A 22,699-nucleotide genomic window follows, 5' to 3' on the forward strand; every position below is an offset into this window, starting at 1 on the left:
AAAGTATCTAGGATACATAAAGATTTCCGACACAGGAGTAAGAAAAGACACAACCCAATTAGAAAATTAAGGAGTAGCCCTGTCTAATTTGTTTACAAATTGGGGATTTCCATGATCCCCTCATCAGTTTCTATAATTTGTTATAATAACTCACAGAATTCAGGGAAACACTTAAGTTATTGTTACTGGTTAATATAGAGGATATTGTAAAGGATACAAATGAAAGATACAGATGTAGAGGAAGAAGATAGGGTGTGGTCCAGAACTGTCCTGAGTTCAGGAGCTTCTGTACTTGTCGAATTTGGATCCACCCTCTTCTTTGTATGTGGGTGCACTCACCAACTCAGCTGAACTCCCCCTTCCTTGAGGATTTTTATCAAAGTTCTATTATGTAGGCATGATTGATTAAATCACGGGCCATTGATGATAAGCTCAGATCCCATTGTCTCTTCTCCCTGGAGGTTGGGGTAAGTGGCTCTAATCACATGGTTGGTTCCTCTAATCACATGGTTGGTTTCTCTGGCTACCACTCCCCACCCTGAAGCTGTCTAGGAGCCAGCCCTTCTGGAGTTAAGTCATTAGCATAAACTCTGGTTGGATGAAAGGGGCTTATTATGATTAACAAAAGATGCTCCTCACATCTGTCACTCAGGAAATTCCAGGGGTTTTAGGAGCTTTGTCAAGACCCAGGATGAAGACCAAATATGCATTATGTCACAATTGGTTTGATTTTATTATGGTTCATTGTTTACATATCTTAATGTATTGTTTTATGTGTAACAATAGTTCCTAATAGATATTACTTTAAAGAAGAAACGATCTATAAGATTTATTTGATTGGAGGAGGTAGAGGGTCTATATGTGTAGAGATTGTGGTTGTTAGAATGAGTAAAACATGTAAGAAGAAATAAGTCTGATTTAGAGTTCTAATAGTGGAGTTAAAGTTTAAAAGATATATTTGTACCACGTCATGGTGAATCCTCAGTAAAGATGCTACTTTGGAGTTAAAATTATTTTGGTAAAGGCATGTTACGTTTTTGGTGAGATAATCCAACTAGAAAGGTGTTTACACAAAACAAATTAGAGTATAAAATAGAATCTAGCAAAGGGCATTCGATGAATGCTTTTTATAAAGTGAAGAATACATTTTCAGTATAAATAAAACTGATTTTTGTGTTTAAAGAAATATGAGATAATGAATGACATTCGAAGAATTTCGAGTTATACCTCAGTTTAAATACCTACTCTGCCTTTCATATCCATGTGTCGATGGCCAAATAATTGGAACTCTTTCAGTTTCTGTGGAAATGAACATACCTCCTAGTATTATTGCTGGGGCTAAATGGGAATATGGGAAGCTCATGGCCTAGTGACTAGTATACGTTAGGTATTCAGTAAATGTTCTTAAAAGAAGACTTCATAAGGTCTTTGTTTTGCAAGTAGATTTAAGATTTCCTGTGATTAAAATCAAACCTTATTACTTTATCTATTAAAGAAAGGATTAGGTGCAATTATGCAATTGTTCTTTACTACCTGCATATTATATCACTTTATTTTAGAAATCAGATAAAAGTGTTTTCTCCTGCCTAATACTTAATAAGTGTATTTTCTTTCCTACTGACTTTTCTTTTTCCTTATTACAGATCAACGTGAGAGTAACCACGATGGACGCTGAGCTGGAATTTGCCATCCAGCCCAATACGACTGGCAAACAACTTTTTGACCAGGTATCATTAACCATATGAAGTATGCAACTTTTGACACCATAGTGTGTATGCTATTGCACTTCTGTTGCACTTCTGTGTTTTTCTATACCTTTACTGATAAGCTCATTGTAGCACTGGAACTTTTCACAATACCTATTCAGGTATCTTGAATAGCTGTAGAGATACTCTTCTCATTCCCAGGTTTGAGGAGTAGGATTTTAAAAAAATAACTGTTAGCAGGTATTTATTTAATATCTGCTATGCAAATCATTGTAATGAAGACTAAAAGGAATTCAGACATTTACAAAGTGGAATGGGTGCACTAGGCAGCGGGGATGGCAGTAGCAAAGACGGGAATTAGAGGCTATAAGTAGCACCTAACAGGAGGTTAGTGGCTCATTTGTTAGCCTGGAGTTAGAGCATGGATGTCATGTTAAGGAACATGGATTACGATCTTGTCTTTTTTCTCTCCGGAGTGCACATTTGAGTCCCTTCTGGCCTTAAAAAAAGAAAAGTCAATACTTGGAAACTGCCTCCAGAGATCCTGATTTAATTATCTGGTGCCTACTTTAAACCATTAGTTTTTTGTTTTGTTTTTTAATTTAAGCTCCCTAGGTGATGCTGTATGTAATGTTCTAAGTAATAAAATTTTATTGCGGAAAGGAGAACAGGATTGGTGCCCTGGGGGTCAAGTGATAAAGGTGAATCGATGATTGCAAAGAGGAGGAAAGTGATATATTTTCCATGGCCTGAGATTTCTAACTTTCGCATAAACTTTTAGTATGTGCAAGAGCAACAGTCTGTAGTCAGACTAATGTGACCTTAGAGCAGCGATTTTTAAAGACATGCAATACCTGACTATTTGGTCAGGGGCACTGACCTCTTTCTCCTTAGGTTGTCAAATAAAAAACGACAACAGCCAACACAACAAGAGCTGTCCAGTGTGAATGAGCCAAAATTACATCTATTTTGTCCTGGTGAGGTAGCTCAGTTGCTTAGAGTGTCGTGCCCATATGCCAAGGTTGTGGGTTTCATCCCCTGTCAGGGTACATAAAAGAATCAATCAATAAATGCATAAATAAGTGGAACGGCAAATCAAAGTTTCTCACTCTTTTCCCTCCTCTCTCAACTCAATAAGTAAAATAATTATACCTATATTTATGTCAGGTTGGCAAAAAATATATGTTTTGGTGTGCCACAGAATTTTAATAATTAGTTTATGTGTACCATGATAAAGGTTGAAAATCACTGCTTGAGAGAGTGGGGGTGAGTTTCTTGCATTACAGCAATAAATAACCAATCACATATCTTGGTTTTACTAGGTGTCATTTTATCACATACAAATATCAATGAAATAAATACAATGTAATAAAAATTTAAAATTCCTGGAAAGTTGTTCCTTTCCTTGACAAAGTGGTATACTTAATCTCCTGGTTAGGTGATTAAGATCTTGATAGCCCCGAGAAAGTCTTTTTGGAAGGTGAAAGGCTTTTTTTGTGTGTGAGTGACCAAATTTTTAAAACAAAATGATAAGCAGCTGCATTCACCATACATAGTGAACTAATATCTTGTGAACTAATACCCTCTTCGTTGATTCTTGTAGGCCTTCTGTTTGTAAACATATAGCCTACCTTTATTTGAAATAAAAATGTAAATAGAGTTAGCATTTATTGTACTTCATAGCAAGTTGAAATATTATTTACATAATTAATGAAATGCTTGTGGTAGCCAAAAACTAGCCAGCTAGTGGGCCTTTTTGGTATTGATACTGAAAAATAAAATATTTGTGTTTTATTAAGCAGAATTGTTTTAGTTTGGCCATCAGGAAAAAGGAAACCCCATTTATTTGGTGCAAGAACGTGTAGCAGTTTGAAACGTGGGCTCTGGAGCCACATCTGCCTGCTTTGGAGTCCTGACTACAGCTGTTCGACTTTGGACAGATTCCCGTCTTTGCCTCATTTTTCTCCTTTCTCAGTTAGGATGGTGATAGCCTCACTCCTTTTGAAGGTTGTGAGAATTAATTGAGACTTCACGTAAAGTACACAGAACAGTATTTTACATACATACATACAGCACACACATATGTACATATCGTAAATGGAGGTCTAGATTAAGGAGTATTGTTATCTGTTATGGGCTCTCTCAACAGTTCTTTAAAAAATATTTTAAATATGTTTTTATTGATTTCGGAGAGGAAGGGAGAGGGAGAGAGAGATAGATCAGTGATAAGAGAGAATCCTTGATCTGCGTCTAGCATGCGCCCTCCCCATCCCAATGGGGATCGAGCCCACAACCTGGGCATGTGCCCTCACCGGGAATTGAACCCTGACCTCCTGGTTCATGGGTTGACCATTCAACCACTGAGCCAACATTGGCCAGGCTCGACAGTTAATGCTTATAATTGCTGTTCTATTTCCTGACAAATTCTCTTGATCCAAGAATGCACGGATTTAAAAGCAGGCTTTACTTGGGTATAGTGAATAATGGGGTGAGCTGGCAGGTAGGTGGGCTCAGGGTCCGGCCTGGAGCAAACCTAGAGTTCGGGGTCCTCTCAAGTAAGAGTACAGAGCTACATGAGTCCACCTTAGCAGTCTCTCTTCTGATGATGTTGGTTTGAGGCCAGCTGTTGTGTGGAGGGTCTCTAGTTGAATGCTTATGGTTCTTTGTTTGCTCCCTGCTGACTCTTCCTTCACTAGCCTCCTCTTCCAGCCTCTACCTGTGGGATTAAAGTAGTGTGTTTATACCCTAAGGAGTGTCCAACATGATTTGTTAGGATGCAAGAAAAAAAATTATATTTTTGTTTTTCCTCTTTCAAATTATTTTAAAAATATGTGCTTTATAGTATACTAGAGGCCCGGGGCACGAAATGCGTGCACGGTGAGAGGGGAGCTCTCAGCCCGGCCTATGCCCTCTCGCAGTCCGGATCCCTCTCGCAGTCTGGGATCCCTCGGGATGTCCGACTGCCTAAACCAGCAGATGGACATCCTCTGAGGGATGTAGCAGTGTGCTAATTGGCAGGCGGCCAGGGAGGAGCCTGAATTGGGGCCAGATCCCACGCCACTCCTGCTCATCCCAGCCCTCTGTGCCTGCTGCTGCGGAGTCGGGAGAGGCTCCCGCTGTGGCAGCTGCACTTGCCAGTCGTGAGCCTGGCTTCTGGCTGAGCGGTGCTCCCCCTGTGGGAACATACCACCAGGGGGCAGCTCCTGCATTGAGCATCTGCCCTCTGGTGGTCAGTGTGCATCATAGACCGGTCGTTCCGATTGTTCTGCTGTAACGTTTGCTTAGGTTTTTATTATATAGACTAGAGGCCCAGTGCACAAAAATTTGTGCACTGGGGGGGTGGGGGGGCCTCAGCCCGGCCTGTGCCCTCTTGAAGTCTGGGACCCCTCGGGAGATAACGACCTGCTGGCTTAGGCCTGCTCCCGGGTGGCAGAGGGCAGGCCCAATCCCTAGGTGCAGCCCCTGGTCGGGCTCAGAGCAGGGCTGATTGGGGAGTTGGGGCGCCGCCCCATCATGCACAGAGCAGGGCGGATCGGGAGGTTGCGATGCCACCCTCAGTCACGCTCAGGGTAGGGCCGATTGGGGGGTTGGGGCACCGCCCCCTATCACACTCAAGGCAGGGTCGATGGGGAGGTTGCGGCGCCACCCCCTGTCACGCACAGAGCAGGGCCAATCGGGGTTGAGGAGCTCCCCCCTGTCACGCACAGAGCAGGGCCAATCGGGGTTGGGCACTGCCCCCTGTCATGCACAGAGCAGGGCCCATCAGGGGGTTGGGGAGCTCCCCCCTGTCATGCACAGAGCAGGGCCGATCAGGGGGTTGGGGAGCTCCCCCCTGTCATGCACAGAGCAGGGCCGATCAGGGGGTTGGGGAGCTCCCCCCTGTCATGCACAGAGCAGGGCCAATCAGGGGGTTGGGGAGCTCCCCCCTGTCATGCACAGAGCAGGGCCGATCAGGGGGTTGAGGAGCTCCCCCGTGTCACGCACAGAACAGGGCCCATCAGGGGGTTGGGGAGCTCCCCCCTGTCACGCACAGAGTAGGGCCGATAGGGGAGTTAGGGCACCGCCCTCTATCACCCACAGAGCAGGGCCGATCAGGGGGTTGGGCGCCACCACTGTCACACTCAGGGCAGGGCTGATGGGGAGGTTATGGCTCTACCCCGTCACACACAGAGCAGGGCCCGTGGGGGAGGGGGGGTTGGGGCGCCGCCCTCTATCACTCACAGAGCAGGGCCAATCAGGGGTTTGGGGCGCAGCCACTGTCACACTCAGGGCAGGGCCGATGGGGAGGTTATGGCTCTACCCTGTCAAACACAGAGTTGGGCCTGTGGTGGGGGGGGTGGGGGGAGGTTGGGGCGCCGCACCGTCACACACAGAGCCGCAGGGCGATCAGGGGGTTTGGGCGCTGCCCCCTGTCATGCTGATCCCGGTGCCGGGAGGCATATTACCCTTTTACTATATAGGATAGAGGCCTGGGGGCCGGCTGGTTTGCCCTGAAGGGTGTCCTGGATCAGGGTGGGGGTCCCCCCTGGGGTGCCTGGCCAGCCTGGATGAGGGGATGATGGCTGTTTGCAGCTGGTCACACCCCCTTCAGGGTGGGGGTCCCCACTGAGGTGCCTGGCCAGTCTGGGTGAGGGGCTGAGGGCTGCTTTCAGGCTGGCAGTTGTTGATTGAAGCTCCCAACCGCTCCTTTTTTTTATTTCATTCTGGGCCAGCTTTAGCTCTGGCTCTAGCTCTGAGAGCAGGTATCTGGTTTGTTTCGGTTCTATAATCGAAACAATGTATAACTCCAGCTCTGAGATCCCGGCCTATATTTGTTAGAATGTTTCAAACTGCCAGCTCAGAGGCCAGCAAGTCAGGTGGGGAACGTTGGAGTCTGCCATCACTGGAGCAAGCAAGCCTCATGTTTGCTTCCAGCTGCCTGGCTGCCGGCCGCCATCTTGGCTGACAGTTAATTTGCATAAGGATATGCTGATTAGCCAATGGGAAGGGTAGCGGTCGTACGCCAATTACCATGTTTCCCTTTTATTAGTGTAGACTAGTACAGTGATGGCGAACCTATGATACGCGTGTCAGAGGTGACCCGTGAACTCATTTTTTTTTGGTTGATTTTTCTTTGTTAAATAGCATTTAAATATATAAAATAAATATCAAAAATATAAATCTTTGTTTTACTATGGTTGCAAATATCAAAAAATTTCTATATGTGACACAGCACCAGAGTTAAGTTAGGGTTTTTCAAAATGCTGACACGCCGAGCTCAAAAGGTTCGCCATCATTGGACTAGTAGATGTGTGACAGTATGTGTATAATTTATGAATATTCATGTGTTGTAGTTATGTGCCCAAGCATTTTTTTACTTACACAAGGTGGGGCAAAAGTAGGTTTATAATTCATATGGAAAATAATATAATACTTAGAACACAAGAAAAAAACACTGTTTTGTGTGCTCACAACTGGAAACCTACTTTTGCCCCACCTTGAAAGGTATGTGATCGAAAGTTTCTGAGAACATTTCCAGAAGTGGGCAAAGAGCTGCTGAAAATACAAGGCCTCCTCAGGAACTGCACAGCTGAGCTTTCTTGCTTTTCCTGGTGTTTGTTGTCATAGTCTAAAGCAGGGGTCCTCAAACTACAGCCCGAGGGCCACATGCGGCCCGCCGGGTGTTTTTGCCGCCGCTGTGTGCATAGGAATTTGTTCATAGTTTTTTTTTAAACTATAGTCCGGCCCTCCAACGGTTTGAGGGACAGTGAACTGGTTCTCTGTTTAAAAAGTTTGAGGACCCCTGGTCTAAAGTTAAGGTACTGTCCCTGCTGCCTGCTGTGGCAAATACCCCTTATTTAGAATCACACAACGCCTTGGGGCAACAGCATAGGCCAGCTACCTGAATACACAGCTGTCAATTGCTCTTGACCTGGATAAATTCCCTACCTCTGCCACTCCGAGCTGGAATGTTTGCTGTGGCTCTGTTGGGACCTTTATTTTGCCAAAGTTAAATGATCTGGTCTTCTTTGTCCACGTTAAAGTTTTGTTGTTTGGCATTGATTAACTTTTGCATCAGTATGAGTGTTTATATCCCACATCATCCAGAAATTTCTGGGGTTTTTTTTTTTGTTTTTTTTTTATGGTAACCTTCCTTAACATAGCTAAGTGATTTTCCTATTTTTAATTTTGTGTGTATCATTTCAGTGAAATTTTTCAAGAGAGGGAAAGTGAACTAAAGGGTTCAGCTTGCTATCTTAAAACCAAAAGCCTGGCGTGCTTTTAGATTTAAAAGTAAAAAACCAAGAATATTTATCACTTAAGAACTATTGTTGACTCTTTCTGTAAAGCTTTTAAAATGTTAACAAACTCTCAGCTCCTCTAGCTCTATTCCCTCATTTTATTTTAAATATAGATTTTAAGAAATATGCTATGCTAAGTGTTGGGACAATCCTGACTGTGGGACCTAGCTCACCACTTTATTTACTCTTAATACTTTGGAGATGACATGTATATTAAGATAAATAAGGCAAATAATCTCTGTCTGTAATTTTAAACAGGCAAGGAGAATAAATAGATATACTGCTAATTCAGTTAATTATGATACGATACAGTAAATGTTCTAGTATAGGTGAAGTACCATGGGAACGTCAAGGGACAAGTGATTCATTTTATCTGGATAATAGGAGAGCTTAATTCACAGAAGGTATGTCAGTTGAGCTGAGCCTTGAGGAATAAATTATTCAACAGGTGGTAAAAGTACAGAAGAAACATTCTAGGCAGAAGAAAAAGCATGAGCAAAGCCGTAGAAGGGTAAAATTCATGGCATGTTCCAATAATGGTTTCTTGCTCAGTGAAGGAAGAACATACAATGGTGAGTGAAGGGAAGAATGAGGGAGCATGGCATTTAAATGTTTTCAGTGACTCTTATCACCAAAGTGGTTCTGTTTTTGCCTTGCCTTAACCAGTAGTGTAGTTGTGAGGGTAGATTGAACAGAGGGGTGCATAAATTCTTTTTCAAATTACTGTTTTGGGTTTCTTTGGATAAATATCCAGAAGTGGGGTTGCTGGGTCATAAGGCAGTTCCATTTTTTTTAGTTTTTGGAGGAATCTCATGCTCTTTTCCACAGTGGCTGCACCAGCCTGCATTTGTTATGGGGGTAAATTTAAATAGGAAAATGGGATTACGACAATTCTGTACCTGTTTCCCTAGACTCTTGTTGGGATCATGATGGGAGTGAGCAGGAAAAGGGGGTATAAAAAAATGGATCAAATAGGATTGAATTGACACTATCAAATTTAATATACAAACCTGAATTTAAGTTTTAGGAAATGTTCCTCTAATTAATATGTTAAATTTAGGAAAGAGCTTCTCTATAGCAAAGGCATTTACCTGTAATACCTATGTTGTTCTGTTTTTCTTTTGCAGTATAGTGCCATAGTTAAAGTATGAATGTAGAACTGAAATTGACTTTTTTTTTTTTTTTAAGGTGGTGAAAACAGTTGGTTTGCGTGAGGTCTGGTTTTTTGGGCTGCAGTATGTGGACAGCAAAGGTTATTCTACATGGCTTAAACTAAATAAAAAGGTAAAGTATGTATAATGGGACAATCTGTGTGTGTGTGTGTATGTGTGTATATGTGTGTGTGTGTGTGTGTGTATATATATATATAATAGAGAAATATGCTAATTAACCAGGACGCCATAACAGGTTGACCTGATAGGAGGAGGTTGTGCGCGCAGCATCGGGGTCGGAGCAGCAGGGGCCTCCACGCACCTGCTCTGGGGGAGGGGAGGGCCTGATCAGCAGCAGCTGCAGCTGCTTCAAGGCCTGAAGGGGAGACAGGGGGCCTGCCCAAGCTGGTGCTGTGGCTCAGGTGGCCCTGGAGCAGACACAGGCAGGGTGGCCGGGGGAAGCTGCGAGTCAGACATAGGTTCCAGCCCCTCGAGGCGTTGGTCTGACCTGACTCTTGCGGTGGCTGGCGCTGCACGAATCAGACGCATCAGACGCGGGTCCTGGCCCCCCATGGGGCACCTCCTCACGCGATTTCAATCGCACGCTGGGCCTCTAGTTAACTAATAGTTAGGCTACTCCGAGGTTAATTATCTTGAATTTGTGTCAGAAAAGCTTAGGTACTGATCAGGCCTCCTTTTGTATCTTTGGATCATTAAAGGTGTCATGTCTTTTAATTGAATAAGGTACCATCAACTTATCTTAGAAAAAGAAATGTTCACTTTTTCTATTTGAAAATTTACAATATAAGAAATATTATTAGTATAACTAACTACTGACTTTGATGTAAACATTTGTAGCATAAGCTTCTCAGGAGAAGTTTCAGTTTGGTTACTAGATAGGATCTGTGAGTGATAGATCATATTTGTGAGCATACAATCTTTTCTCATATATTTTTTACAGGTTTAGAATCTAAACCTGTAAATAAGAATCTAAATATTAGAATCTTATTGCTGTTTTACATCCTACTTCTAGAAAGAATTTGATGTGACTAGATGCAGTTATTTTGAACTTAAGATTTTTGTTGATTATTCTTAAATTACTGTTCCAGGTGACACAGCAAGACGTTAAAAAAGAGAATCCTTTACAGTTCAAATTTAGGGCTAAATTCTTTCCTGAAGATGTTTCTGAGGAATTAATTCAAGAAATAACCCAGAGACTCTTCTTCTTGCAAGTTAAAGAAGCTATCTTAAATGATGAGATCTATTGCCCACCAGAAACCGCAGTCCTTCTGGCTTCCTATGCTGTCCAAGCCAAGTATGGAGACTATAACAAAGAGGTTCACAAACCAGGCTACCTGGCTAATGATAGACTCCTCCCCCAGCGGTAAGTGAAACATGTTCCTAGGTTATATTCTCTGAAAAATTACATTTCAGAAGTTTGTAAATCAAAATTTTTTTTTTTTAGGTTTCAGGTTGTCAGGTGAATTGGAGTATAGTTTTAAAAATCATGACTTAGTAGCTACGTAGGTTTATATAGTCTGCAACTACTAAACCTTCAGCCTCTTCTCTCCTCCTTTCCACAAGATAAGCAATAAATAGAGATTTGAGCTTGGAGGATGCCGCTGTCACTGCTTGGTAAAAACAAAGGCAGATACGTGTTTAATAAATGCTTCTGAGAATAATAAGTAACAGCCTGTGTGCCCTCCATAGAATAAAAATTATGTTTCTAACTTGAAAAGGCATTTGAAGCCTAGTCTTCAGACTAACAGTCCTGTGCTGTGTTCTTATCTGCATACACTGCTGCCTCTATAAGCTTAAAGTGGCATGGCATGAGAAAAAAATCATTAGCAGGAGACCTAGATTTTGAGTACTGATTCTGCTCTTTGCTAGTTGTGTGATCTTGGGTGCAAAAACCCAACATCTCTGAGTCTTGAAATCTGAATCTGCATAATGGGGATAACAATTCTGCTCTGCCTACCTTTTAGTTTATGATGACTGTACATGAACTATACGGTGTACAGTTTTAACTGTGAAGTGTGATACAAGTGTTAGTTGATAGCATTACTTAAGAAATTTAGGAAGTATAGCATCAGATATTACTTTTAATGATCTCAGTGCTTAATTGTAGCACACATGTCTCTGATATTGGAATATGCGTGGAGATCTTTTAGAACTGGAGAGAAGTTGTTACTGTTCTTAGTTCAAATTCTCAAGTTATAAAATTTCCATTTAAAATCAAAACTGTATATCTTTTAATCTAAAAATTCAGTTCTGCACCACTTCTCATAGTAGTTACACTCTTAGATGTAGTTTCTTTTCCAGGTACTAAATATGAAGAAAGATTAAGCTGTGTTATGTCTACTTTTATTAATTTCCTTTGATTTTAGGCATCAGTGTTTATTTTCATCTAACAAAGTGTACTCTGTTGATATAAGCTTTATAAGTTATTAAGTGCAATAGCTTTAATATTTGATTATTAAATATTAATATTGCAGTAATAGTTATCTTTGAAGGTAAAACAATGCATGTTGTTTACCAAAAGAATCAGGAATATGAGATACTTACAGTCTATGTGTTTGTCTGCTTTTCATTACTATTCTAACCCAAAATTCTTTTTCTCAGATTTTTAAAAATATGTTTTCATTTATTTTATTTTATTTTTTTTAGAGAGAGGAAGGGCGAGGGATAGAGAGATAGAAACATCCATGAGAGAAACATCATTGGTTGGCTGCGGCCTGCAGCCCACCACTGGAGATTGAGCCCACAACCCAGGAGTGTGCCCTGCCTGGGAATCAAACCAGGGGCCTCTTGGTTCATGGGTCGATGTTCATCCACTGAACTACGCTGGCTGGGCTTCTCAGAATTTTTTAAGCACTGAATTAAGAAATTGAGTATTGGCACAGTAGAATTTCATTTCAGATAAGGTTTTTTATTTTTAATTGAGGTATAATTTATATATAATAAAATGTACAGCAGATTAAGTTTTAAGCCAGTACATAAGGCAAATATTATATATAATCAAAATTATCCTGAACAATTTAATTGTTCGTCAAAAATAATTTTATCTTGCCCTAACCGGTTTGGCTCAGTGGATAGAGCGTCGGCCTGCAGACTGAAGGGTCCCGGGTTCGATTCCGGCCAAGGGCATGTACCTGGGTTGCAGGCACATCCCCAGTGGGGAGTGTGCAGGAGGCAGCTGATCGATGTTTCTAACTTTCTATCCCTCTCCCTTCCTCTCTGCAAAAAATCAATAAAATATATTTTAAAAAAATAATAATCATTTTATCTCAACAAGTATATATAACATAGTTGTTCTTTCAGTGTTAAATCAGATTCTAATTTGGTTGAGCACCAGATGAATTAATTGGCTTACAGTTCATAGTCATGTGATTTTAAAAAATTATAAACACTGAAATCACACTTAAGCACAATTTCTCATTTATTTTTTAAAAAACAATTTAAAAAAATATTTTTATTGATCTCCAAGAGGAAGGGAGAGGGAGAGAGAGAGATAGAAACATCAGTGATGAGAAAGAATCATTGATTGACTGCCTCCTGCATGCCCCCAACTGGGGATCAAGCCCACAACCTGGGCATATGCCCTTGACCGGAATTGAACCCGGGACCCTTTAGTCTGCAGGCTGATGCTCCAACCACTGAGAAAACTGGCTAGGGCCAATTTCTTATTTTAAATGCATGTGTGCTGTAACCACTCTATTGAAAAAGAAGATAGCACATGCTCTTTAAAATTTGATCTTTGCTATTGAAAGTACAGTCAGTTGGTCTTCAAGTTAATAGTCTGTGGAGAACTAATTCCAGCTATCTAAGATTAAAAGTGACTCACTCTAATGTTAGAATACTACTAATTTTTCAGTTCAGAATGGAGAAAATACTTTCACAGTGATTGCTAATTTCATGTTTGGTATGTAGCACACTTTTACTCATTATCTAAGTATGAGGAATTAGTAATCAGAAGATTATTTGGCGATCATAAATCATAGTAATTTGATGATTTTGATGGATGCCTTTAATTCTTACATTAAAAAACCCAGATAAGCCATCTGTTCTCCCACAGTAGAATTTAGTTTCCTGGTGATATGAATACTTAGCTCCACTAGATAGTACCTTTCTCCTTTAAAAAGAGCTTGATATACATAGATTTTTATATCCCAGGTTTCTGACTTGGCCATCTGGATGGTTAGTAATACCCTTTTGACAAGGTGGCGGGTGGGTGGGGGGCGGGGGGGATACATTTCACAGGAGGGAGATTTCAGTTTTGAACCTATTGAGTTTGAAATATCTATAGTTTAATCAAGAGAGAGCTAGCATTCATTTGTCAATGTGTGTTCAGATCTTGGAGAGAAGTTTGAGCTATGATAGTTTTGGGAGTAATTAGCACAAAAATGGGAATGAAAGAGATGGACCTTAAAGTCCTCTTGGATACACAGAATAAGAGAAAGGCATGGGATAGACCTTGTTGGAACTTTACTTTTAAGTACAGAGAAAGAGGCTCCTGTAAAGTATATTGAGATTAATACCAGGGGAGTGTTACATCATGGAAGCCAAGGTAAAAGAATGCTTTAAGGTCAGCAGTGTCAGATAATGCAAAGAGGTCGAGTATGAGGGCAACGAATGTGTCTGTTGGGAATAACAGTAAAGTGATGGGTAATGTCCTTAGAAAGAGCATTTTCAGTAGAGTGTTGGGGAGTGAAGCCAGATCGTGGTAGACCAGGGGCAGTGGCCATGAGGTATGGAATTGAAGGGTAGTGAATATAGACAGTTTTCAAATGAAGTTTGCTATTTAAAAGAAGAAAACTAGGAGTAGCAAAGCATGGGTTTATAGACATGTTCTGTAAAAGATGGGAAAGAATTGATTTTTAATTTCCTGTACAAATTTTTGAGTACTCTTCAGTGCTGACAAGGGCATATAGTGGTGAGCAATATCGATGTGGTCTTTGCCCTCTGTAACACATAGTATAGCTGCTAAAAATATAGGCAAGGAACAATAAATATGTCTCCTGCCATAAAGGGTGGAGTGAAGATGCTGAAGAAGTGGAGAGAAGTCATTTAAAGGCCCACATAGAGTAACAGTCAAGTTGGATAGATTGGCCTTAGGCGTGAAGAAGGGCTCTTTCTGGACAGAAGAAAAAGGGGGGAAGGAAGTTTTGGGTACTTGCAAATCAGCCATGCATATTTAATAATACAAGGGCATTATGCAAAAATGCAAACACATGATATCTGAAATACAGGATATAAAAACCTATAGCAGAAATCTTAGTGGCATCCAATTTAATCCATATCTTCAGATTTAGTTAACATCTGGATACCAGCAGTTAGCTGAATTGATTATGCGTTCCAGGCTGTTTGCACTCCTGTTTGGTGAGCAGGGGTCAGATAGCAAGAGAAAGGATAGACAAGAAAAATGTGGAAACTTAAGTGCTCTGAGGAAGAAGTCAAAACTTCTTCCCCAAAAAGCAAGGGCTTCAAAAAAGAATACATAGAGAAAGGAGCAGTTTATAATAAGAAAATAATGGTCTGAGACCCCATCCATTAAGGAATCTACTCTCAATATTCGTCCAAGGGAATATTGCACCCGAAGATTTCTTTGTATTGCCAAGAAATTCCTAGGTTTTATGTAAACTTTTAATATAGCAAAACAATATTTTATTTAAAAAAACAATTTATGTTTTATTGATTTTTACAGAGAGGAAGGGAGAGGGATAGAGAGTTAGAAACATCGATGAGAGAGAAATATAGATCAGTTGCCTCCTGCACACTACATACTGGGGATGTGCCAGCAACCCAGGTACATGCCCTTGACCGGAATCTAACCTGGGACCCTTGAGTCCATAGGCCAACGCTCTATCCACTGAGCCAAACCAGTTAGGGCACAAAACAATATTTTAACACCACAGCTTTTGCAATCAATAAAGTAGGATTTGGGGATTCACCAATAAAGAAAGATAATTATTATATGACCCAAAGAGAATAGAAATACATACTCTATAGCTTGCAGAGTAGGTAAGTTATATGCATGTTGAATCTGCTGAATACAGTTTGTGTGTTTTTATATTTGCATAATAAACACTGGAAGGATTAAAAAAACCTAATGAAAAGTTATTTGGAGGTAATGGTGGTGAGAAAAAGTATAACTTTTCACTTTTATATAAAGTATTGCCTATAGAAAATTAAATTCAGCAGCACAAAAAATACATACAGTAAAAGAAAAATTAAGGCCTAAGAATTCTGATTTTCAATCTGTTCTCTAATTTTTCCGTTAGTAATGAGTTATTTTTCCTTTCTGTCCAATATTTTATTCATTTGAAACATTTGAATTCTTATAACCTATCTGTATAATAACTTTTAAAGCAAGTTATTTAAAATAATTTCAGGATCCTAGAAACGTTTTGTTTTTAGATAATTGTAGATTCGTGTGCGTTCTTAAAATTGTGGAAAGATCCTGTGTATCCTTCCAGCTCTCCCTTGCATATCTTCAATACAGTACCGCAGTCATAATACTGACATTGATACAATCCACCTAACTTACTCAGATTTCACCAGTTTTACATGTAGTCATTTGTGTGTGTTTATTCTAGGCAGGTTTATTGTGTATAGATTTGTTTGACAACCATCACAGTGAGGGTCTGATTCTAAACTTCTAAGAATATTGACTTTTCAGTTATAGGGGCATTTTCATTGGTGTTTTTTTTTCTTTTTTTCATTGTAGTGTTTTGGAGCAACACAAATTGACAAAAGAGCAGTGGGAAGAAAGAATACAGAACTGGCATGAAGAACATAGAGGAATGCTAAGGTATTTGGATGGCTGTTTTCTTAGTGTTTTTCTCAAATTAAAGTATTTTTATTCTGTAACATTAATTATTACATCAGATTATCCTCAAAAGATCAGTTGACATGAATAAAGCACTGAATTTTAATTCAAAGTATTTTTGTAATTTGCTATTACTCTTACTTAAACATATTGTAATAAGCTTTATTTCAACAGGGAAGATTCTATGATGGAATACCTGAAGATTGCACAAGATCTAGAAATGTATGGAGTCAACTATTTTGAAATAAAAAATAAAAAAGGAACTGAATTGTGGCTAGGTGTTGATGCTTTGGGTCTCAATATTTATGAGCATGATGACAAGTAAGTAAGTAGTGAACTAGTCATTAATCAGTTGGCTTGATTACCCTTACTGCTTTTTTCTAAATTAAAAGATCAGTTAATGTCTCATACTGGTAGGCTTTCAGATATCATATTTTTATTGTCTCAACATCTTGCAGTTTTATTTTTTAATTTAAAAAGAAAAATTTATTGATTTCAGGGAGGGGGAGAGAGAGAGAGATAGCAACATCAATGATGAGAGAATCATTGATCAGATGCCTCCTGCACACCCCACACTGGGGGTGTAGCCCACACCTTGAGCATGTGCCCTGATCATGAATCAAACCCGGTGCACAGATTGACTCTCAACCACTGACGACGCTCAACCAGTGAGAGCCACCTTGGCCAGGTGCTCAACATCTTGCAGTTTTAGATTTTACTTAGTATATTTATCAAAATGAGAGGATTCATTTTTATTTTAAGTATGCTTCTTGGTCCCTTGTAAGTTATGTCTAGTAACTATTAAAATTTGTCCCCTCAATAGTTGAAGAATAATTCTCTAAATGTCATGCCTGGCATATAGGTTGAAATTGAAATTAGCATCTATAAGAAATCAGGAGCAATGAGACAACGGAATTAAAAGATGTGTGATTTATTGTTTTGTGACACCTTTTGACATTATTAAAGTAGAATATTCCTGTGTTAAAAATATGTAATTTTATTTTGAAATTGACCAGGTATTTTTATATTAATATAAAATCCATCGAGCTCTTTCAGCCCTTTTCAGGAATGATAGCTGCAGTTGCTTCATACCTTTCTTTAATTTATTTACCAAACCATGTAAGCATTCAAGTCTGCCAGTACAATCTTTTACAAAGGCATTTCTCTATTCTGGGTTGGCTCCAAAATTTTAGTTTTATTATTACACATATCTAATAAAACACACATTTCTAAGCATATACATGATGATTCTAAAAGAGAGCATTTTATTAAGTTTACACTGGTATGTTTTTTCATTTATGTTAATATTCAGAAGGGAAAGTTTTGAAATTTTTGAAAAGCAAAAATAACTTTAAGACTATTAAGGCCTAGTCTTTTTTTTTTTTTTCTTTGAAAAGTTATTGAATTAGTTTCCATCAGAGTACTCATAGTATATAAAGATGGGGAATATGAAAGAGATAGGGTTAGCTCAGTGCAGGAGGGAGGGATTGGGGATTGTGGACAAAGGGTTCTTTGGTCTTTTATGCAATGGTTTAATTTGTTATTTTTATTTATTTTTTTAAAGGGGAGAATGATGATTTTTACTTTTATTTTTTAAAATATATTTTATTGATTTTTTACAAAGAGGGAGGGAAGCGGGATAGAGAGTTAGAAGCATTGATGAGAGAGAAACATCGATCAGCTGCCTCCTGCACACTCCCTACTGGGTATGTACCCGCAACCGAGGTACAGGCCCTTGAACCTGGGACCCTTGACACTCTATCCACTGAGCCAAACTGGTTAGGGCTAATTTCTTATTTAAAAATATGTTTTTAATGATTTCAGAGAGAGGGAGAGAAACATAGAATAGAGAGAAACATCATCTATTGGCTGCCTCCTTTATGCCCCCTACTGGGGATCGAGCCTGCAACCCGGGCATGTGCCCTAATCTGGAATCGAACCGTGACCTCCTGGTGCATGGGTCGATGCTCAACCACTGAACCACACCGGCCGGGCTACTTTCTTTTTATGATGAGAATGTATCATTTATATTTCCTTTTCATAAATATATATTTTTATTGATTTCAGAGAGGAAGGGTAAAGGAGAGAGAGAGAAACATCAGTGATGAGAGAGAATCATTGATTGGCTGCCTCCTGCACGCCTCCCTACCAGGAATTGAGTGTGCAACCCTGGCATGTGCCCTGATCAGAAATCGAACTGTGACCTCCTGGTTTATAGGTTGGCACTCATCCCCTGAGCCACACCAGTCAGGCCCAAATTTTTTTAAAAATAGGGTTCAACTTTAAAGGTTAGTTAGGTTCTTTTACCGTCTCTATTACTGGTTATCTTTGTGACCCTGGTCACATTATTAACTGAAATTTGTATAACTGCTAGGGTCACCTTACAGGATTGTTGTGAGAATTATATGAGGAAATTGCTTTAGAATTTGTAAAAGAAACATGTAAATGTAGTATAATGTTACCTTAAAAGCAGTGTTCTAACAGCCTCCCTTTTAAGTAGGTATTTTTGACTTAGTTTGGTGGCCACTAGGGGACAGTATAAAGCATGCATATTGAATAAAGTTTTTTGTAGAAAAAATTATTTGCTGTACAGCAGTCAGGTTAAGAATTAAAAGGACTATAAATAGATAGAAATTCATAGTTTGTAATCAGAACACTGACTAAATATGCCTTTTGGCCAACATAGGTGTTACAGTCATTTTGTGTTCTTGTTATTGGAAGCAGTGATGCATTTGATGGGTAGTCTGAAACAGTAAAATATATGAAAAGCAGAAACAAAATTACTTGTTCCAGTCTGATTTCCTAAATCTTTGTATATAGGGTGGTAAACAGGGGCATCTGTTTTATCGTCATAGAGTTGGAATTTAGTTCTATTTTTCCAAATACTGTGTATATAAGTGTTTAAAATTTCTTGTGGGAGATATGTCACATACGATAAAACTAAGCCTTTTATTTATTTTTTATTATTATTAATCCTTTCCCGAGGACATGCTGAGAGAGAGAGAGAGAAAGAGAGAGAGAGAGAGAGAGATCGAGAGAGATCAATTAGTTGCCTTTTAAATGCACCCGACCAGGGATCAAGCCCAGGTATGTGCCCTGACCGGAACTAGAACTGGCAGCCTTTCGGTGCATAGGATGACCGACGCTTAACCAACTGAGCCACTCCAGCCTGGCTAAAATTAAGCCTAATTTAAAAAAAAATCTTTATTGGTGAAAGTATTATAGATGTCCCCATTTTTTCACCCCATTGACTTCCCTCCCACCCCCTATCCTGCCCTTTCTGCCTTCACTGCACTGTTGTCTGTTTGTGTACTGCAAATTCAGTTTTTAGTATATTTATAAATAATGCAAACATTTTAAAATTAAACAGGAAGGAAAACATTTTTAATACTTCGTAACTTATGTCCATAATTCACATGAAAAGTTATAAAAGCTATCTTTTTTCCCCCCTCTCTCATTAAACATATTTAAGCTTAATAGTTGTAGTGTCTTGACTCTAAATAAAACCAGTGCAAACTCTGAGAGCTCAGTTTAACACTCTAGAACTAGATAGTTTTCTCCAGGTAATTTTAGGAAAATCAAGGTTCATGAAACATGAATTTTTGGGGGATGGTTATTCTTTGTTTTATGTAATGTAACTGATCAAATTTTCCCCTTAAAAGATAATGTCAACAGTATGTTATGAGTAAGTTAATACATTTTGAAAATCTGGAACTCTTAAGATCGGTCATTTGGATAAATTGGCCCAAAAAAATTGATAGGGATTTTGTCCATTGTTTCCTGCTTCTAACTAAAGGGATGCTCTCATTTTTTAAGGTTAACACCTAAAATTGGTTTTCCCTGGAGTGAAATCAGAAATATTTCATTTAATGACAAAAAGTTTGTTATAAAGCCAATCGACAAAAAGGCACCTGTAAGTAAATTTTTTAAATATGTTTTATGTATTGTAAATTTCTGTGACTTTGCTATGGTATTACTTGAAGAATGACATTGTTCATTTATTGAATTGCTCCTGAGGAATATTCTTTTTCGCCTTGTATTGTATAATAAATGTTATTAAAAATTCAAGGTTCTAATTTTATTATACCATACAACTATTAGAGTTTTATTTTAGCTGAAATTTAACTATTAGCTGTCAGGAGGTGGTTGAAAATAATCACCATTCCTAAGAAGCAATTTAGGAATGTTGGTATTGGTGTTTGGAATGTAACAGAGGTAGCCCTGTTCTGTTAATAGAGATTTGCATCATGAATGTTGTATCTTTATAATTGGAAGCCTTAAACTTAAATATTTATATTTAAATAGATTTTTTGATTCCTGTCGTGTCAAACGTAGCTCACATTCTGTCAGTTACTGAAAAGGCAAAAGATGAGGAGGACAGTTCTAGGTTAAAAAACTTGACAGCCTTGAACAAAGGACGGTTTTGAGATAAATGTCATAAAGATTAAAACAAACCCTGAGGTGGAGGAACAGATACTAATAGTTACTTTGGAGAATAAAAAATAATAAATGACATTTAATGTATTGAGACTATAAGATTATTATTATCCTCTTCACAAAACTGGTGGGGAATGGAAAGGTTGGGAACCAGTTACATGAACGTATGGCATACTCATAAGAGATCAGAAACTTTATGATATCTAAGCTTGATGTAATGTGACGTAAGAATTCATGCCACATATTGAGATTTATCTACAGATTATTGTGTGAGAAACTATCCTTTAGGAAGATTTTAAACTCGGAGTACTTTATGTTTAGGATTTTGTTTTTTACGCGCCTCGCCTGAGGATCAATAAGCGGATTTTGGCCTTATGTATGGGAAACCACGAACTGTACATGCGGAGAAGGAAGCCTGATACCATTGAAGTGCAACAGATGAAGGCTCAGGCTAGGGAGGAGAAACACCAGAAACAGTTGGAAAGGTATGGAATTTACAGTCTTTCATACTCAACATTTACATTTTAACGATGTTTTCATTGTATTAAAATCGAATGACAGTTACAATTTTCAGGTTAGAGATCTGACAGATATTTCTGAGTAAGTAGCTTTTCATGATTTCACAGATGTGCCTTTCCTTTATCATGCTTGCTTCTCACTGACAGACATTGGCTTGGATGTAGTATGAAATTTTCAGGTTCTGTTTGTGACTTACATTTTTAATTTTTCAGGGTGAGACTATGCTGAATGTTTGGGTGTTTTTTTTTGCAACAATGTCATGGACATTGTAGAACTCAAAAAGTCATTGTACAGAGTATAGTAATACCAGTTCTCCCTGTCAGTAACACTGATCTTTTTAACCATGGTTCATTTAGACTTCAAAAGAAGATACTATCTATAATAATAAAAGCATAATATGCTAATTAGACCAGACAGTCCAGACGAAGGCGAGGCTGCGAGGGCCGAGGCAAGCTACCACCACTGCAAAGGCCAAGCCCCTTGCATGAATTTCGTGCATCGGGCCTCTAGTTAACTATATTAAATTGAGAATTTTTGAAATGCAAAGATTGAGTATAATTCTTGTTGAGCCTAGAACCAGATTATTGGGTCTGAAACAAAATTCCCAAATCTGATTCTAGATTAATTTAAACTTTATGCTTTATTCGAAAAAATTTAGACACCAAATTAAAGTTAACCTTCATTAAAGAAATCTTTGTAGAATAGCATGACAATCTGTGAAATAGAGTAGGTTCGAAAGAAAACAAAATTGAGGAGACCTAAATATGTGTAGATTTACATATTTCAAACATACTAAAATTACATGATTTGAATCTAATAAATAGGCTCTCTACTGAATATAATTTTGCTTTCTATTCTTTCAGTGTTTGTATTTAATGATGTATTTTTTTCTTAAATGTTCTGTGTAGTTCAGAACTTTTATTAATTCAGATTACTCTCCTCAGCTTACATGCCTTAGAGAAGTTTACTGTATTTAAAATATACTTTATATAGGCATGAAACTTTCTAGTAATTTAATTTTCATACCATTAAAGATACTCCGTTGGATTGTTACTTTGACTGGCTCTCTTTTTTACTGTTCTCAGGTGGTTTAGGATCACATGTGGCTCTAGTATTACATATCTTTTGAAATAGTTCTTTTTTGGGCATTACTTTCTATATATTTAGAAATTACAGTCATCCTTCATGGGGGATTGGTTCTAGGACCCCCATAGATATCCATTCCCTTATATAAAACTAGAGGCCCGGTGTACAAGAATCATGCACTTGGGGGGAGGGGGAGTCCCTCAGCCTGGCCTGCGCCCTCTCACAGTCCAGAAGGTCTCAGGGGATGCCCTACTGATAGCTTAGTGCTGCTGTGGAGGCGGGAGAGGCTCCTGCCACCGCCGCTGTGCTAGCCAACCATGAGCCTGGCCTCTGGCTGAGCGCACTGACCACCAGGGGGCAGCTCCTGTATTGAGCATCTGTCCCCTGGAGGTCAGTGTGCGTCATAGTGATCGGTTGATTTGCAAATTAGCCTTTTATTAGATAGGATGGTGTAGTATTTGCATATGACCTATGTATGCTTTACATTATCTCTAGATTTCTTAGGATATCTAATACAATGTAAATGCTATGTTAATGTAATACTGTATTGTTTAGGGAACAATGACAAGGGAAAAAGTCTGTACATGTTCAGTATAGACACAACCATTGTAGGCCTAACTACATAGTACACATCAGTGGATGAGGAACCTGCAGATACAGAGAGCAGACTGGTATTGCATACTCATCACT

At 39.1% G+C, this 22,699-nt stretch overlaps 1 protein-coding gene across 2 annotated transcripts in view; it reads left to right on the plus strand.

The window, feature by feature from the left end:
- Positions 1-22,699, plus strand: part of RDX (radixin) — a 101,189-nt gene that overhangs the window by 26,944 nt on the left and 51,546 nt on the right. For both annotated transcript variants that reach the window (XM_070425956.1, XM_070425957.1), the window contains exons 3-9: positions 1,644-1,727; positions 9,176-9,271; positions 10,248-10,522; positions 15,866-15,949; positions 16,142-16,288; positions 19,784-19,880; positions 20,726-20,889. In XM_070425956.1, coding sequence (XP_070282057.1) covers positions 1,644-1,727; positions 9,176-9,271; positions 10,248-10,522; positions 15,866-15,949; positions 16,142-16,288; positions 19,784-19,880; positions 20,726-20,889 — 947 coding nt within the window. The remainder of the gene's footprint in view (positions 1-1,643; positions 1,728-9,175; positions 9,272-10,247; positions 10,523-15,865; positions 15,950-16,141; positions 16,289-19,783; positions 19,881-20,725; positions 20,890-22,699) is intronic.

This window comes from Myotis yumanensis, unplaced genomic scaffold (assembly GCF_028538775.1).
Source record: "Myotis yumanensis isolate MYYU_CA2020_CCGP unplaced genomic scaffold, mMyoYum1.0.hap1 SCAF_10, whole genome shotgun sequence".
NCBI lineage: Eukaryota > Metazoa > Chordata > Mammalia > Chiroptera > Vespertilionidae > Myotis > Myotis yumanensis.